The sequence below is a fragment of the Amia ocellicauda genome, chromosome 21, assembly GCF_036373705.1.
Source record: "Amia ocellicauda isolate fAmiCal2 chromosome 21, fAmiCal2.hap1, whole genome shotgun sequence".
In the NCBI taxonomy this organism is placed as follows: Eukaryota; Metazoa; Chordata; class Actinopteri; order Amiiformes; family Amiidae; genus Amia; species Amia ocellicauda.
In genome coordinates this window covers 11,426,907-11,446,062 of record NC_089870.1, presented here as the reverse complement: position 1 = coordinate 11,446,062, position 19,156 = coordinate 11,426,907, and the positions used below count along the sequence as shown (strand labels likewise).

The 19,156-nt window shown below is 37.1% G+C and overlaps 1 protein-coding gene across 1 annotated transcript in view; it reads left to right on the top strand.

The window, feature by feature from the left end:
- pals1a (protein associated with LIN7 1, MAGUK p55 family member a) overlaps positions 1 to 18,571 on the top strand; it is a 53,998-nt gene extending 35,427 nt beyond the window's left edge. Inside the window, exons 6-15 of the mRNA XM_066694740.1 lie at positions 4,601 to 4,750; positions 5,477 to 5,638; positions 6,092 to 6,169; positions 8,945 to 9,128; positions 9,795 to 9,866; positions 10,531 to 10,602; positions 12,223 to 12,390; positions 13,535 to 13,737; positions 14,181 to 14,291; positions 14,688 to 18,571. Of these exons, the coding sequence (XP_066550837.1) occupies positions 4,601 to 4,750; positions 5,477 to 5,638; positions 6,092 to 6,169; positions 8,945 to 9,128; positions 9,795 to 9,866; positions 10,531 to 10,602; positions 12,223 to 12,390; positions 13,535 to 13,737; positions 14,181 to 14,291; positions 14,688 to 14,864 (1,377 nt within the window). The 3' untranslated portion in view covers positions 14,865 to 18,571. The remainder of the gene's footprint in view (positions 1 to 4,600; positions 4,751 to 5,476; positions 5,639 to 6,091; positions 6,170 to 8,944; positions 9,129 to 9,794; positions 9,867 to 10,530; positions 10,603 to 12,222; positions 12,391 to 13,534; positions 13,738 to 14,180; positions 14,292 to 14,687) is intronic.
- Positions 18,572 to 19,156: the final 585 nt, after the last annotated feature.

Sequence of the window (19,156 nt, the reverse complement as noted above, 5' to 3'; positions counted from 1 at the left end):
TACAGCCCCTGAAAATATCCTGTAAAATCTTGAAGAAACACCTGTGACGTCTCAATGTGCTTGTTAACTTGCATTTTGCATTGTTGAAAACAATTAGCACCCTCATCAGTTCTCTTATCATTGATTTTGTTTTGATCTATGATTGTCACTCCAGCTACCTGCATACTTACTGCAGCACCCTGGTGTTAATCTCAGGCACATATTTGCTGACAAGTTTTAGAATTGGACATGAAAATGAATTGCTTAATTAGCACAACATGCACACTTCTGAGTATGAAGGAGCTGATTGCATAACAAATGTATCACGGACGATGAATAATTGCTTCTTCTGAATAATTAATTTGGTGCATCAGTGGTTAAACATTAACTCTTGCATTTAAAACGCACATAACAGGATTTTGAGAGAACACACCTGCTTACCTTTTTATTTATCTATTTATTTTTGTCATCAGTGTAGTACAATTAAAACTGTAACAGTTATACAGGATGGGAACAATGACAAATGACAAAAGTACTAGTACCCGACTTAAATAGATTTACCAAGATATGCTGATAAATTATTTTAATGGGCCACACTCGTGACCTTTATTCACTCTGTCTCTCGGTTTCATGTCCATGAGTCTCTGACCCAGCATTGTAGGCAGGAGCTGCTCCTACTTTCTTGCTGGATTACTTACTTTATAAGTGCTGGACACAAGTTCACACGGGGAGAAACGCCTTGTAGTCAGGGTTGCCAGCTTGTCTAATAATAGCCCAACATTTGAGAACACAACATGTTTGTAAGGTGTCCTGTAAGCCTAAACAAACTGATACATAAGTTTAAACGTGAATCTTTTTCTAAATTGACACTTACTTCAATACCATGATAAACACATTGTACATAATCCCTGCCTTTGGACCTGGCCATTGCATAGACACAGAATGATGAATGCAGATGGAGGAATCTTTGTTAATCCACGTAGATAGACTTAAAAGTATTTTTGCTCCTTGTGAAAGGACTGTTTTTAACCAGTCAAGGTGTGAGCCAATTTGCCTCCCAAATTTCCATTTTCTGATGATGGTTATCACGTTATCTTGTGTTTCTATACAATGGGAAGTCTTCTATTAAGTTCAGACCAATTGCCATGCCTTCTGCTCCAGATTAATGTTAGTCACCCTTGCATGCACCATATCTTGAATGGAAATTCATATTGCTCACATGGAAGCTCTGTCAGAATTCTGTTTGAAGGCAGATCGAATTAAGAACCGTGAGAACCAAATGAAACTGTTTTACTTGGTCTCTTCTCTTCTCTGTCATCTATACCTGCTCTCCTTAGTTAAACCCCGTAATGCTTTCCTAGAGGTCTTCCAAGAACTCGCCAGCATTAGATCACAGATTTTATCTCCAGGGCATAATCTTTTATCAAGTGTCCTGGCTCTCCATCAGGAAGCCCTGTTCACCTTTTACAGGACTTTCTGTGATGAAGATGACAGAATTGATTGTAAAGAGTTCATTCTAAACTCTAGATTCTAAAGCATGGCCATTTCAGTTCTCAAGGGCTACCATGGTTTGTGGATTTCATTCCACATCAGGTCTTAATTACTTAATTGAAGTAATTTGTCGACTTACTCAAATCACCTGTTTTGAAATTGAAAGGTGCCAAAGCCAGCAGGAACCTTGCTCTCGAGGACAGCTTGCACAGCTTTATGCTCTACACACTACACTAGCTATATTCAAGATCACACTGGTCACAATTTATGTGATGTTACATCCACAAATTATTTTTGGGGATAAAATGTGATGTTTGAATTATCATCTATGGTATTTGTGTGTGTTAGAAATCACACTATGGCTAAACTTTTCCCTCAAATGTCTCATAGAATATCCACAAATCCACAAATATCCCCAATATTGTGATATATATATATATATATATATATATATATATATGTTGTAATTAGCCTATAGCTAGTTTGTTGGTTATATAAATGGTTTCTAGATTTTAAACATCTGTTTTTGATATTTTGAGTTTTGAAAATCAGGTCACTTGGGTTGCTTGAATTCAACTCAACCTTATCAATTATACATGAGTGACACTTAGGTTTCTTGTATTTCAGAATTCTTCTTGGTCTTTTTATATTTGTAACCAACAAGTCACTAACCTCTATGGAAAGAACAATAGGTGCTTCTTGTCTTGTCGTTTCAGATTTGTAGGTGTGCATTGTTTCATGGCCACAGATGTTTCACACAGACAGCTGTAAAATGGGGAGCTAATCTGATGCATGCAGATTCACCCATTTAATGTCCTTTTGCAACATTATACAGCTAATTTATTGTTATAGCAAATGACAAACTAAATATCTTATCATACTGTCAATGCTAGCCAAGGTTTTTCTCAGCTTGCAATGTAACAGTGACCCCTGTGGCTTGCTGACCCAGCTTTTGGTGTTATCAGCCTGAGCTTAACGAGTCCACTTTACAAAGCCTCAGTTTGACTGTTGGCCGTTGCATTGGTCTCACAATTTACAAAGATGTAGATGACGTGACGCATAATGTACAGGATGCATTTTCCAGTGCTGTGTTGTATGAAGGCTGGAGGAGTGAACATAGTTAATTCATTATTGCCATTTCCAAATATCAAAATGGAAAACTAAAATAGATTCTGAATTATAAAAGGATTATATAGAATTATAAAAGAAACCCAAGCAGAACATTCCCAATTGCACATTAGAATTTACATTAATGATTAACCACATAATATTGCAATGTATGTACAGTGGTAAATTGTGGAATTAATAGAATTTCTAATTAAATAGGACATTTTCTATTATAACAAATAAGGGTATAATTTTAAGGTCGGCCAAGGCTGCGTAACAGTTTACATTTACTGGTGTCTGCTTTAATTATGGGAGGAATCGGGCAATGGTATCTGACATGCCTAAGTCCATAACCAGTATTAGCAGACACCAGGAGATTAGCAGACTGCATCTCTTGTGCATTTGCATGGCTCCTGGAGTTTGAAATGGATTGTTGTATATTCTCTGTACATATTTAAAGTTGTGTATTGAGAAGATTTGTTGAAGCAGCCTGGTTTTAGACATTGTAGAATGTAGGTAAGCCATATAGAAATTTCTTTTTTTTTTTTTTTTTTTTCCCTGTAGATTTGCCTGTTGATCTGGTACACAGATTAAATAGGATCGCATTTATGTTTTATGCATGCCAATATTGCGTTTTGGCTTTATTGACAAAATGTAACTATATAGCATCACATTTAAAGTTAAATGTATGTGCTTAAACATATAATCTGTGTTTGGGTTTGATTTTTTCAACTTCATGATTTACGATTAAACAGATCTAGCTTGCTTTCGGTGTTTTTTTTTTTTGTGCTGTTTTTTTGTCAGTTTTCATCTTTTGTATATTTGTTTGCATTGTTTATATTCCTCCTCTGCAGTTATATATTGAGTCACATTTACTGATTAGACCCAAGTTATAGCGAACAGTCTTAATTTGGTTTGATATACAAATATTACACTACTGTTATTTAATATATTTTTATTGTAAATAAAGTAATGGTCAAAAATTAAACCATTTATTCAATTTATTCCCACAGTCCTCGTGCTAAAATAAGGTTTTTCTAACCTGCATTGCATACATCGGTGACCACCTCTGTCTTTCTAAGCACCTAAACGGTTTCTTTATCCGTTTTTGTTTTAGTATTAAACTTCTGTACTGGTGAAGCAATACACAAACAAAAGTGTTAAAATCCAGGTCGCATAAGACAGATATGTCTCATGTTCATATTTCTTCTGGATTCTGGGTAATTATTCTCATGATGGTTAGGTTGGGCTCAAAGGTATCCCGAGTTACTCGGTGCAAGAGTAATCCCAACCATGCTTCCCGTTCTCTGGTGCCTTCGAGCCAGCAGTGTTGTCACTGAAAACCCAAACATTGTTTGCACTGTGGGTTTGCAGTGTGAAAATAAGATAGTTAACCGTGAATGTTTGAGGATATTTGAAAACTGTACCTTTACTGTGCTGATGCAAGGGTTTTAGCATTAACCAGTTGATTTAACAAACATTGAGTAATATTTAATATATTTTTTTTTAATATTTTTTTTTTAATTAACATAGTTTAGAGCTGTAGAATCAAATCAAATAAAGAGTTCAATAATGTTCCAAGATGCAAATCAGTCAATACATGACCTTATGAAATCCCTTATGGATTGGGTTCGTATCACCAAGATTTGCTTATCCCATGCTATCCTACAGACGGTATTATTTGTCCCATTGCATTGCCTTCTGAGAAGAGCTGGAGCATTGTTGTGTAATTTTAACTAAACATTTACTTCCGTTTTTTAATTCTCAAAGCTCTCTGGGATCACTTGGCATGAATGTTTTTTTTTAATTTATTTTATTAATATTAATGAATAACAGATCTAAGTTGCTATGAAAACCAGAAGATCTAGGGTCAGATGCAGTCAAGGGAAAACCAAGGGGGAACTTAAATTTGTGTTTTATGCATTTAAAAACGGAGGATCAGAGTTGTGTAGCCCTGAAGTGCAGGTAAGCCTCAGAGATGAACAATGCCTTGACCTTGACCCTGTCTTGTCCTTTCCTCCAGGCCCTGATGCAGGCCCATGACCAGGTGGCGGAGCAGGAGATGCAGCCCGAGCCGGTGCCCATGGAGGAAGGGCCCTACGAGACGGTGACACAGTACGGCGGGGAGACGGTGAAGGTCGTTCGCATTGAGAAGGCTAGGGACATTCCACTGGTGAGCATTCCACTGGACTTTCCATATGTTTTCACCCAGTCCATTTTGTATAATTTCCCCCCAGTGTTCACAGATTTAATAATTCATACTTGTTTCTTTCAGATATATACTTAAATTAAGAATACATTTATTATAAAATGTTGGAATTATTCTGGTCAAGAGTGGAGGATTCCCTCCAATGAAGTATAAATACCTGGTCCCTAACACTCCCCTATGCCTTCACATCCCACCTTTCCCTAGTCACAGCTTTATAATACATGTATTTATATAGTATAGGACTATTGATTATATAGTCCTTCAAGACATGTTCTAAGGTATATCAGTTGCTTTATATTCAGCCTCAGAACACAGTATTTTACTAAATTTATGACAGTCAAAATGAGTATTGAATTGAAGGCATAGGTTATGATTTAAAATGTTTTAAGTGTACCAATAACACATTTAAATTACTTATTGAGATATTGGTTTAGAAAAAAGATTATATAGAGGTGGAAAGGTTTTGAAGTCCTGGAGGAAAACGAATATTAAAATGTAAATGTAATTTATTCTCATTCTCATTTCAGTTTTGAACAAACTACTCATCAGTTAGTGACAACTTCATGTAATTAACTTTTTACATGTAAATAGTAGCATGTTAAAAAAAAATCAGCAAATGACTACCTTGATTAAATTAGAGACAACCAAGAAAGAACATTGTGCTAGTTTTATTTTCTTTGTATTACCCAGGGTGCAACAGTGCGTAATGACATGGACTCTGTGATCATCAGCCGCATCGTGAAGGGGGGCGCAGCGGAGAAGAGCGGCCTGCTCCATGAGGGAGACGAGATCCTGGAGATCAATGGTATTGAGATTCGGGGAAAGGACGTCAACGAGGTCTTTGACATACTGGTAAGTATTTCCCAATTTTTTTATAAGCAAACTTTAGTCAGATCTAGCAAGACTATAGTAGACTTTTATTGCCCCCTCTTTTTGGTTTCATTGACAAGCATCACAAACTACTTTCTTCAATTTGAAAAATCCTGCTGAAGACACACTTGTTCAGCCCTCCTTCCCTGAACAAGATAGCACACATACTTGAAAGCGCATTCCTTAACTGATGAACCCTGTTGTAATTTACTGCTGTATTTTATACAATGCTCTAGTTTAAATTACTTAAACAAGGACTGTATTATTTATTTAATAAACTCCTTTCAAATGTTTTTATGAATTATGTACATTTGTAACAGATGTAAGCTACCCTGTGTAAGGGTGTCTCCTGATAAATAATCTGGTAGAGTGTGTGTATATGGGTAAGAAATAACATTACAGTCAATGCTAATCTTGGTGTGTTTTGTTTCTCAGGCTGATATGCATGGCACGCTGACGTTTGTGCTCATTCCCAGCCAGCAGACGAAGCCTCCCCCCATCAAAGAGACGGTGGTAAGTGATCTGACGGCTTGTGAGGCTGGGTCCCCCTGGGCTGCAGAGGTTTTGTTACAAAAGGATTTAAAGATGAAGGTTGAGTGTCACCTTTTCTTTGAGATTGGAACATTGCAGAAAATATATTTGTACCCTTATGTGGTAGCAAATATTTATGATTGCTGAAATGTAAGAATGACAAAGGAAAAGGGGGCTTTATTAAAGAAATTCCAAATGTCATATTTTAATATAGATAGTATATGAACAGGTAATTGTATTATCCATCCACTGCTGGATGAAGGCCTCCCTGAGATATTTCACCTCGCTTTGATCTATAGTTTCCCATTTCCATGTCACACCTGCAAAGATTATTCATCATCTTCCCATCTTTTATGTGGTTTTATTCTAGGTCTTAGAATTTTTCCACAATCGAATACCACAGATGTAGCATTTTACATTTCCTTTGTAAACGGATCCTGTTTCTAATAAATGGGGATTAAACCAGTAATTAATCAGGTAATGACACATTGACATTTCTATCCATTGAGGTCGAACTCACTTTTAAAAGGAACGTGTCCAACATTTTCTGTCGACATCGATCACAGTCACAGAGTGTCACCATCTGGATAAAATATTTTTAATCCGTAATGGAAGCAAGCCCCAGAAATGCAGTCGGCTATACGCTGACAGCTATGATAAAGAGACGGCTTGATATATAGAAGCTCTTGGCATGCCTGTCAGCAAGTACATCAGGCACTGTTGGCCGTGTTGACAATGCAGTTGCCACTAACCAGCCATTCTTTAAAACGAAAGCCCAGTGTTATGAAGTTTCCCATGTAGATTGTAGAGGAGTTGAGTTGAATAAGCAGCACTTATGCTGTCATTCCATAGTATACAAACTTATTTTGGATTTATAGTGGTTGGTTGTAAAGCTTCAGCTCTTCTTTGGCTCAGTTTTACAGTGCCCATTTATTTAAACAAATTTTTTTGTTAAAAAATGTTGGACAGAGGTGTATTTGTCTTAATCATTTAATACAAATTTTCTTTCCATTTCACCAACTGGTTGCTTTATAACTTTGTCAAACTGGCTAGTCAAAGGTAGTGCAGATTCGGAGGGTTTACTGATCACTTCAGATATACATTGTGTGTGCTTGGTTATAAAAACAGACCACACAGACGGATCTAATTTCTGACATCTGGTTTTATTCCTCAAGATGTTCCACTTAAAGGACCATACCTGACCTTTGTTAGAACATACCGAGCATCTATGATTACTCACCCCAAACATCCAAGAGAAGAGGGGCGGTGTGAGATTAACCCTGCCTAATCCCCAATTCCCCCAGGAGAACCTCTGTTGTAAAGCAGTCTTGTAAAAAATCATGGGACGAGGGGTTAAATCTGGTGCCATTTTAGTGTCATGCAGACCTGGATAAATAGATACAGTGCATTTTTTATGTAAAGATGCATGTATTTTTGGGAGGTTTATCTTTGACGTGCTAACATAACACAAAACTAGACTTATCCCTGAATGGAACAGGCACGTCTGTTTGGCAGTACTATTGCGTACCCCAACGTTTAGGGAAGAGTAAATATGATGATATTGTATGTGTGTCACATGTTAACATTTTGGAAATTTAGAGTTTGTTGGGTGATGTTTAGATGCCTCTGGGCTGGGTGTTATTGTGAAGACTGTTTTGAAGAGGAAATTTAGCTTACATTTGTAGAAGTATAAAGTGATGTAAAAAGTGGTCGATTTGGTGTAATTATGGTTTTGTGCAGGAATTTCCCATTTTAATAAAAGCTGATAAGAGTAGAAAAATATAGTAGACAGGTTTGGATTTGTGTATGGGAGAGATATCAAAGTTTGTTGGTTTACCTATCAAGTAGATATTGGAGGGAAAGGTGTATGGTTGTGCAAGTGGTGGAGTAGTGTAGTGTAGTGTTGGGCAAATAAAGTTATGTGGAAAATTTAAGTGGTGGGGGAAGAACAGAGGGAAATAAATAGAAAGGTTTGTTTGTTATTATGAAGTTGGAAAATATTGCTGTAGTGGAGACGTAGTCATTGATGGGTGACAGATGATGTACTATAGGAACATAAATATGTAGATGTTGAACTTGACAACTTGGACTTGACAACATACTTATGTTTTATCTACATCGGAAATTGTCCTCATGTTCCCAAAGAATGCATTTTACCCGAAAAGTGGCATCTTACCACAGTAGATAAGTTATTTTATTGCAGTGCTGTGCAATCTTAAATTCGCATTTGTTGTACTCATTCCTTCCACAACAGACTGCCTAAAGTCCTGGATCAATTCGTTATGTCGCCACCTGCAGGTGGAAACTGCATCACTTGGGAACATGAGTTTTTTGTATTTTTTAATTTTTTTTATACAAGTATAACTTTGGCAATTCTTTAATGGAGGGTGTGATGTTTTAGTCATGTTCAAACAAATGTCACATCAACTTAAATCATTCATGTTTTTTTGTTTTTTAACCGATGTCTGTTTATGGCAGATTGTTAAAAGGTTAATATGCATTCACATCTACATTGAAGTCTATTGTCCAAGTGATGCACTCATAATGAAAATGTTATAATTAGTCATGTGACTATGAGGACCAACAATGCCAAGAAATGTTGACATCACCCGGTGATGCCATAAATCCTCCTTCCACTGGTGCTGAAATGCCTGCTCAAAACACGAGTGATGTAAGACTACCTGGTGAACTTAAGTGCATTCATTTTTCATGAGTTTCGGCTTGGTCAGCAATACGTGTTTGTGGACCATTCTACAGGTCCATGTCAAAGCTCACTTCGATTATGACCCCTCTGATGACCCCTATGTGCCATGTCGAGAGCTGGGCCTGTGTTTCCAGAAAGGGGACATCCTGCATGTTATCAGCCAGGAAGATCCCAACTGGTGGCAGGCTTACCGGGATGGCGATGAGGACAATCAGCCTCTGGCCGGCCTTGTTCCAGGTAGGGGGTGATTTTGAGCTGCAGAGACACCAGTTAGTGGCATTTTTTACAACTTCTGTGCTCACAGTTTGGATATCGGCCTTGATCATTAAGATCTGCATCAGGACTTACATGATACACTAAGCTAAGTAGTGTAGTCATACTGCTGTATTTGTATTCACTCCATTTGTCTTGTGTTATTTGATACACCCATTATCTTTTTCTGGGTCAAGTTTCTTTGTTTTGATTATTGAAATTGACAATGTTTCAAATATTATTGTTCCACAAATGTAATGGTAATTAAACCTATTCATATGTAAATAGGTTAACTAATAGTTAATCAAGTATTTTGAAATGCTTTTTCACAAACATCATTATGCACAGACAATACAGACCTTAGTGAAAGGAAGTGGAATTCTAGAATTTTTGGAAATTTACATTTTATGTATTCCTGGCTCCTGATATTCTTTTGCTTAATTTTAGATTCTCCCTCAGAACGTTCACTTCTGATATGTTTTGGGCCCATTATAATTATTGCAATAAATCTTAAGTTACTAATTCAACAGAACTATCAGAAATACTTTACTTATCTACTTCTACTAACACATGTATACATACAAACCAGTCATTTTGGCGAGTTTGCTTGTACCCCTTGTAAGAAACTCACTGTTCATAATCTTTTCCCAGGGAAAAGTTTCCAACAGCAAAGAGAAGCCATGAAGCAGACGATTGAGGAGGATAAGGAACCAGAGAAGTCAGGTTAATGTCTCATTTGTGAATTAGAATCACAAAAACACAAAGCCAGCTAGTGAATTGTGCACACAATTGTTTGCTTGTGTAGTTTCCAGTATTGCCCTTGACATTGCACTACACACAATTCAAGAGATTCTTTCAAAGGGTTTTCAAAGATGCTCTGGAACTGTTTTTGAGCATCTTTGATTTGTAAGTAACTGAGAGTCTTAAGTTTTTCTTAGTCTTAAGTTTATAAGTGACAGTTAAAAATTCCCTTTGTGTGTGAGGTCAAGTTCAAATATTTAATGATCAAACCTGTCCCATGTATTAAACTGAAGTTAATAATTATCACTTATGAACTCAGTGATTCAGTCCACTGGACATCTCAATTCAACTGCAATGTGCCCTGAAACCTAATACTGAAATTGTAACATTATTTTTAAATATTAGATTTGCTTTTATTTAATTCAAGGTGAAAATAACTTCAGAGGCATAATGCAGCTGATATTTTAGTTTTCCCTTTAACAACCAATGTACTATAGATTGGATTTACTGTTTTCTATGTTTTCTACGTTTTTTTTGCATTTTTTTGTGCATTACTTAACATAGCATACTTGGGGAAATGACTGTTTTATATAGCAGCTATAATTTAATTTGTATAGTACATTTAATTTGTTCTTCAAATTCTTAGGGAAGCTTTGGTGTGCAAAAAAGAACAAGAAGAAGCGGAAGAAGATATTGTACAATGCTAATAAAAACGATGGTAAGAGGAGCTTTACTTATCTACATGCATCTGCCTTTCCACCCCAGAATAAACATGTTTCCATGAGGGTCTGATTTATCGAAGTTCTTGGAATTATATATGCATTAAGCAACTGAAAAGACATTGAGCATGTAGTTCTGACTGCTTACGTGCTGTGATTTTATGTTATCCATTTTGAGCCTTCAAAAGCTTTGTTCCACTTCATAGTTTGGGCATTTGGCTTGGTGTGTGGGACAAAGCCCATTAATTGTGGGCAAGTTTGGTTGCTTTAACAAGCACTTTTATTCACCTATCGATCAGGAGCAGTTATACATATGTCTAAGTCATTGTATTATTACTCCCCTTATTTGTTTGTTCTTAATTTTATACAGGATACTGCAGATAACAATAAATATGTTTTGAAAATGTGACTAAATAAATCAAAACGTAATGGAGTGGAATTTACTGAACTTATGGTTTCTTCCACAGAGGAATCTTGCTTATTTAGATGGAAATATTTATATAATTATATAATGGGCAGTAGTGTGGGGTAGTGGTTAGGGCTCTGGACTCTGGGTCGTGGGCTCAAACCCATGTGGGGGATTGTACTGCTACAATTGTAATGGGTACACTGCTGTTGTACCCTTGAGCAAAGTCCTTTACCTAGATTGCTCCAGTAAATGCCCAGCTGTATAAATGGGTAAATGTAAAAAATGTGATATCTTACAATTGTTATAAGTCACCCTGGATAAGGGTGTCTGCTAAGAAATCAAGTAATAATAAAAAATGACAATTTTCATTTCGGCTTTCGAACATTATTGTTCAAATAGCGTATAAGTACAGGTCCTTACTGGGTGTTGAAAATATTTTTTACAACCCTTATTTGTTTGAAGATTATGAATGTGAAATTTGAAGCTTGTGGCTCTGTTTAGTATAAATATTGTTTTTCTTGCTCTTTTAAATCCAAAGTGATTCTGTCAGCAACTTAATTCAATCCATGTGAATGTTGACTCAGCTTCAGATTTTTGCTATGCTGTTATTATAGAAGTGCATATTTGATGTGTTACCACATTAGGATTAATACAATTGTGTATACATTTTCCGTAGGTCATCTGAATTCACCACAGCATACAACTTTCAAAACTAATTGTTCCTTTCTAGAAAATAGTTCCAACGGGATAAACCAGACCTTGCAGTGTCATTTTGGCAAAACAATGTAATCTTAATGCTCCTTGGGAAGAGAACTGATATTGTCTTTCCACTTGCAAACAGATGTTTAAAGTGAGAACAATCAATGTGTTTTTAAAATGTGGAAAGGCAGAAAGCAGGACTGTTCAGATTTCACTATGTTTCTCATTACTACTAGCTGACAGTAGTATGAAATCAATCTAGGCCACTCTGTACTGTTTTTTGCATTCTTGGATACAAGTAGTATGTTGGCAGACCGCATCGTCTGTACTTCATGGACTGCTTCTTTTAATTTTTTAACCAGCTTTAAAATGATACACCTGTGTGTAAGATGCTATACTGCTCTGTATGTAAATCACAATCATTAAGAATTCCTACACAGCAGCCAATTCAAGGCTTTGTTACCATTTGTAGAAACAAATGTAGTAATGCTGTCCAATGACTTCTTCCTAGATTATGACAACGAAGAGATCCTTACCTATGAGGAAATGGCTCTTTACCACCAACCAGCCAATAGGAAAAGGCCAATTGCGCTGATCGGACCTCCTAACTGCGGGCAGAACGAGCTGCGGCAGAGACTGATGGCGAACGAACCCGAGCGCTTTGCTGCTGCAGTCCCACGTGAGAGTGCTTATGTAGCTCTATTTTTGTTATGTAAAGAATGATCGGTGTTGAGAATTTATGAATTCTCCATTAACTTTGCTTTTCAGCATTTTAGGAAAATCCATTTTAAACTAGAATTAACTATTCACTTTAAAGGCCAAATTATTTGTATAGCTTCTGTTAAAAAGGTGGCTTCATTTCTACAACAGGCTGCAATGTTTCTGCAATGATGCTTGATTTATATATAAACATGATTTGTAAAGCAGATCTCATGATTAGACTATACCTTAAATTATGAGATGTTATTTTCAGATATTTCTACAATCCACTATAGCTGTAAGATTTTGCTATGAGGGTCTAAATTTGTTAATTGTGATCCAGTGGCTAAGGGTCAGTTTGCAGACATGCAAATACAATTCCTTCTGTCTATCAGAGCATAATCTCTTTGTGTGCTGGGATTGTCACTAAAGAAGCCCTTTCCAAGAATGTTAACAAGAGCATTCACAACCGTTTGCACAAATGAGCCAGTGTTTTCTATAGCCGTGCAAGTTCTTCAGTTACGTGCGACAAATGAAGTTCGAGCTAAATCTTTGACTAACCCAACTTGATGTAAAACAAACCTAAAGCAAAAGAGATCCACCTCCATCTTTCACAGAGGTGGTGATGTTTTTCTCAAATTGAGCTTCACCTTTTCGCCATCAATCATCATGCTAATGAGCTTGTAACTAAAGATAATTATTTGTTTCATCTGACAATAAACCACAGTCTCAAGTGTCATTGTGATGCAAATTCGTACCACTTTTTTGTGTTGAGCTTTCAGAAGAGGGTTCTTTCTAATAACTGCCATTAACACCAGATTCATCCATCCAACATCAAATGGTCCTTTAAAAAAAAAAAAAAGTGTTGCACTGTGCAGTGTTAGTATTATGTTTTTACTTTTCATTTGAGGGGAAAAAAGATTGCACACTTGCATTTCTACTACTAAAACATCTAGTACTTGTACATTTAGAGGAGATTGTGTACATTTTAAGATTTCTTATTTTCATCAATGGGTGCTTGTATGGTCTTAAATCGAAACAACTAAGGACACCAGCACTGAGCAGAGGTTTTTACTGGATGAGAGACATCTAAGGTTTGTTTTGTTTTCTTCAATCTCATTCAGATACAACGCGGAACCGGCGTGACATTGAAGTCAACGGCCGGGACTACCACTTCATTTCCCGGCAAGCCTTTGAGACGGATGTGGCCGCTGGCAAATTCATTGAGTCGGGGGAGTTTGAGAAGAACCTGTATGGCACCTCCACCGACTCTGTGAGACAGCTCATCAATACTGGGAAGATCTGCCTACTGAGTCTGCACACACAGGTCAGACATCCAGATGTTCTAGCTTCAACTTGGGGGACTTACAGCAGTTATGGCGGGTAGATCATAACTTAGAATCCATGGCAGCAAGAGGCTTTTGGAGATCTTATTTTATTTTCTTTGGTAGGAATACACAAAAATGGTGTGACTTAGACTGCCTATTGAGGCATGGAAAAGAGAGACTGTGGACTAACCAAGTCACAGCACAGATTTTGAAACGTAATCAATATACCTGGAAAAAACATAATACTATAGACATACCATAATACCAGAACATAGGACACATTCTCTTAAATCACAATCAGATGATGAATTCATTAGATACTGGGTTTTACACTTACTGCTTTATATAAAAAGAGGAGAGAGAGAGATGGAGAGATGGGCACAACTATGGCATCTTTTAGTTTTTTTCTTGTAGTTAATAACTACCATTTTTTCCATAACAGTCTCTGAAGGTTCTTCGGAGCTCTGACCTGAAACCCTACATCATCTTCATTGCCCCCCCAAATCAAGAAAGGCTCCGGGCATTGCTGGCCAAAGAAGGGAAGAATCCCAAGGTACAAGAGTTTTCTGTACACGTGTCTTACTGAAGATATTCCAAACAGTCCTAACCTGCTGATCATTTGCAAATAACCCATTTCTAGTTGTTGTCGTCTTCGTTCAGTGCTCGGTGTCCCCTGTCATTTACTGAACCACCAAAACGTATTCCATTAGCTAACCCTATTCCCTTCAATATATCTTCTGAAAAGTACTGACCAGGCCCAACTTTGAAAATAACAAAGCTTTACAGGTAGTATCACTGCTTACACTTGAAAAACATGAAGGAAGCTTTCCGAATTCCATGTCTTTAGCACAGAAGACTCATATGAACACTTCTTCAATAACATGGGTGTTTATCAATAGCTGCAAGTTGGGTGTTTCATATTTGTGTATCCCTTTCCCCAATGTCCTAGCCTGAGGAACTGCGAGACATCATCGAGAAGGCCAGGGAGATGGAGCAGAACTATGGGCATCTTTTCGATGCAGCCATTGTCAACACAGACCAAGACAAGGCCTACCAGGAGCTCTTGCGGCTCATTAACAAGCTGGACACAGAGCCACAGTGGGTCCCCTCCTCCTGGCTGCGCTAGACAGGGCAGCCCTGTGACACTGCATGAAGGCGGACAGAAAGGCGCTAAATGGGGCAGGACCGGACCAAAGGCCAGCAGAACAAGGACACGGAGCCTCTGAGATGGAGTGGAGGGTGCATCCTCAGAAACAAGGGAGCTCGATCTGACAGGAAGGCTGTTTCTGCCGGTTTGAGTGTGTGAGTCTGGGTGGACTTTCTAGAAGATGGTAAATCACAAAACAGTACTGGTCCCAGTTCTGAACTTTTTTTCCCCTTTCAAATTAACAATCAACATTCCAGTTGGTACCAGCACTTGGTGACAGCAATATAACATTGCAATCATCTGCTTTGGTAGCTATTTATAATGTACATTTATATTAAAAAAATTAAAGGAGTACAAAAGCATATCTGAATCACACTGCACATTACTACACAATGACCAATGTAATATTTATACAGCAGAGTCAGAAGGACTAAGCAACACTAATTGATGTTAATATCTTTATTTTTGAAGTAGCTTTAAAACGGAGCCATTTTGACCAGACCTCTATTACCATTTGTCAAACTTGTGGTGATTTTGGCCTATTCCAACTAAAAATGTCATTCATTCAGGAGTTGATGTGCACAACAGTGACAACAAAATGTAATTGTGACTTTTTTCCTTACATGTTTTTTGTAGCAGTGGTGTTATTTCTGGATTAGGGATTTCAAGATAATGTAAACTTGCAGTCAGAATATTTAATTGGGGGAAAGACGAGTTGCTCCCTGGAATTTGTTTTAAATTGTCCATGGTCTGATATAAATTATTGTATTTTAAGTGCTTCAAAATGGTATTAATATCGGTTACCTGTGGTTTTCTGTTTTAGACCTGCTTTTAATATGATGTATAGGTGTGTGTATGTCTAAATATAGTGTATAGAAACATTTCCACCAAATCTCCTCATCCGTGATGATTAATGGGCTTAACAGAGTTTCAGAAACCACAAAACGCATACAGCACCTCTCTGACTGCCTTTTAATGACTGATTGAACAAATGCCAGACTTAAATGGCCAATACAATGTCTTCTCGCATATAGTGATTGTATACACTGTGGGTATGACTTATGGGGAGAATGTAACACATGCCCTATGCACGCATTTACAGCAGTCCCATGTGCTTTGTAATAGGTCTTTTAATACTCCTTAATCCGAAGGCTCCTTTTAAGAGCACTTGCTGGCACTGTGACGGTGGCATTATGACATTGGCATTAATGGTCTAAGAAGGATGCATTGCCCATGTGGACAGTTCTGCACAACAGAATTCCAGCTCAGTAATGTCAGCTGAGAATAAGCCTCTTAACAGGGTCAGATATCAGCTTTACTTTAGTTTTTCAGTCCTTTTCTGTTCCATGTTCTAATGTATATGAATGCACTACATGACTTTTAATTGAAATAACGTCAGTCATTTTGCTTTTGGATATTCAGAATTTGGTAGTCCTCGTCTGGTTTTAGATCTACAGGCTTATAATTCATTCACTGAACAAGCAGTTTGGCACCGTCAACAAGGTTTTTCTTTGTAATCTGTAATTGGATGACTGAACACCCTGGATCTTTGATTTGACTCTGGAATTGTGCCATCACAGGGAGTCCCATGTGTAGTAAGGTATTTCAGTTGGACAGAGAAGGGAGGCTTGTCTAGTGATTTGATTTATAAAATGTCCGTTTTTAGGAAAAGCTTTTTTAATTGCTTGTCAGAGCCGCTGAAAACTGTCAGATGTGTGGACTCTGGATATACTTAAGGAAATTTAGCATTGTTGGTTCTTCTGAAGTAGATCATGCTAAACTGGGGGTTTTCAAATGACTGTAATGATTTTAAATGCACTGAGTTTACTAAGATAACATCAGTTTCAGATCAAACACCATCGGTATTAAACTAAAAGGTGGGTAGGAAGTTTTTATTTTTATGTTCATGGTTTTTTTTGTTTTTCTTGTGGTTTTTTTAGGCAATATCTGTCTTGCATCAGAACTTCAACACACCATGACATCTTTGACTGGTTTTAATTTCTACGTTGACTTTTTGAAGATTCTGTGAACCTGAACATATATAGTATTTTACACAGTTAAGCCTAAGATTATTTGATTTGATTATTTTGAATGAAAGCAGTATTAAAACAACAGTCAATTAAGGTTTGCATTTTGGATAAACCCAGAGTTCACAAAAGGCAACTAAAAAATAATGCCTGTACTGATTGATTGGAACGGATGGCATTCTGTTAACAAATGGCATTCTAAAACAAATTAAGTTAAATGTTATGTTTGAATTAGAAGATTGTTATATTGAAATGACATTTCTCAATATTGCTGGTTCTTGTTCTGTGAATATACGATGTTCCACGTTCTTCCATTTGGACAGTAAGGTGATTAATTATGAAGAAGAAATGATACCATTATCAATCCAATCCCTTTGGTTGAGGTATATGTGTGAATACATACAAGTATATGTATAAATGTGTATACATGTTTTTCTTTGTATAGGCCAATATGTGACATGCAGGGTGATTTAGAAATTGTAACATTGTAACAACAGGTAAAGGGCAATCAAATAACAATTTGGCTGTTGAGTAGCATTTTCACTTTTGATTTGCCGTTTGTATGTAGTTACTAAAAATTATTTAAAATAAAATGCAACCAGATGAATGTCATTCTCAGTTCAGGACCTGTCCAGTACAAGGGTTTCTGTGCGGTGCAGGTGTCGTGGCGGCTACAGCGGCCCAGCGTTTTCACATTCCTGCTCAGTATATAGAATACCGTAAACGCATGAGCATGTTTGAGCCGCAAGAACTCTTCATAGCGATTTTTCAATTTCATGTCTAGTCTTTATCATTTGTTAAGCATCTTGTAACATTGCATATCATGACACTCATTAGGTGGTGCATACATTAATGTAGCTTTTGAAGGACAGTAGTGTCTGCCGACTGTGGAGGCTTCATATCTGGGTTCTAGCTGTTCACTGTTGTGGGAAAGCATTTCTTAACAGATCTGAAAGTGTTCGATATACGTTTTTTGTTTTTTTTTTTTATCGGGTTTTGCTTTCCTGACCTTGTGATCAGAATGCTAAAATAGTTTGGAGCCCTTCATTCCCATATCGGTTTTATATATATTGCAAAGAGCTGAACTGTCTACCGTATTCCAGATGTCACATGGACATTGTCGTCTCAATTGCAAATCCTGCTTCGTTTGATGATCTGAAAATGTTGAATGGATTTAGAAAAACCCCACATGTATGTGTATGTATATATGAACAATATGCACACACCCATAAATACAGTAACCATTTGTGTATACAGACCTTTAAGCTGTGGTATTTTTATACAGGTAAATAATCTTAAGCACACACTGGAAACAGTTTTATTAAAGTATGTTCCTCACTTTTTTTTGTAGGGCTAATGATGTAGTTAGAAAAACGTATATATTTTTATGAGAATTAGAAGCTTCCCTGCTAGCTTGATCTCCGAATCTCCCCAACTCCCATCCCTGGTTCTGAACTGAAGAGGCTCGCCCTCCTGTGTTTCCGGGAGGGTGTGCTGAAGAGACTGTGTTAAGGGTACTGTGTGTAGTATGTGATGTTAACACAAAAAATAAACTGGAAATAGAACTAATGAATGTAAGTACTGTATAAAAACATTTTTGAAGATCTCATTTTTGTATGATATATTCAGCACCGCAAATTAAAACCAGGATTCTAGAAATTGACTTGAATGTATTTGATTAAGATGTTTTGTTTTTTTTGTTAGTGATTTATTTACCAGGTAATGGCAAGATGAATTGTGTATTAGAAGTAAACTACATTAAAAATGATCAGTATAGTAATGTCGTTAAGCTGCTGATACTTTGCCTTTTCATCTGACGCCTAGGAATACATGTAGTCCAAATGTTCTTTCCCTGTTTGTGTGCTAGTGATCTTATACTGAACTCAAACTTCCTTACACTTTACTTCCTATAACCTCCAGCTCTAGGTCACTATAGCCCGAGTGTCGTTGAGACATCCCTCTTTCAGGCCCGTGTCGAAGAGAACAGGGGAATACTCGGCCTCCCGAGGAAAGATCAAAACGAATGCTTTCAGGTCAGTTTAAGGCTGCAGCTTGTGGCCAATAAACTGTAAATTCCTTCTCTAAACTAAGATAATCGGAGTAGTGTGTTAATTGTAAAGGCAATTAGAAACGGACCTCTCTGAAGTCGTACTTATTGGTTTAGAAAACCCGGAACAGTGGATTTTTCCAGTATGAACAGAACTTAAATCAAAATCAATTTCTACAGTTTCATCTGTGAGTTTA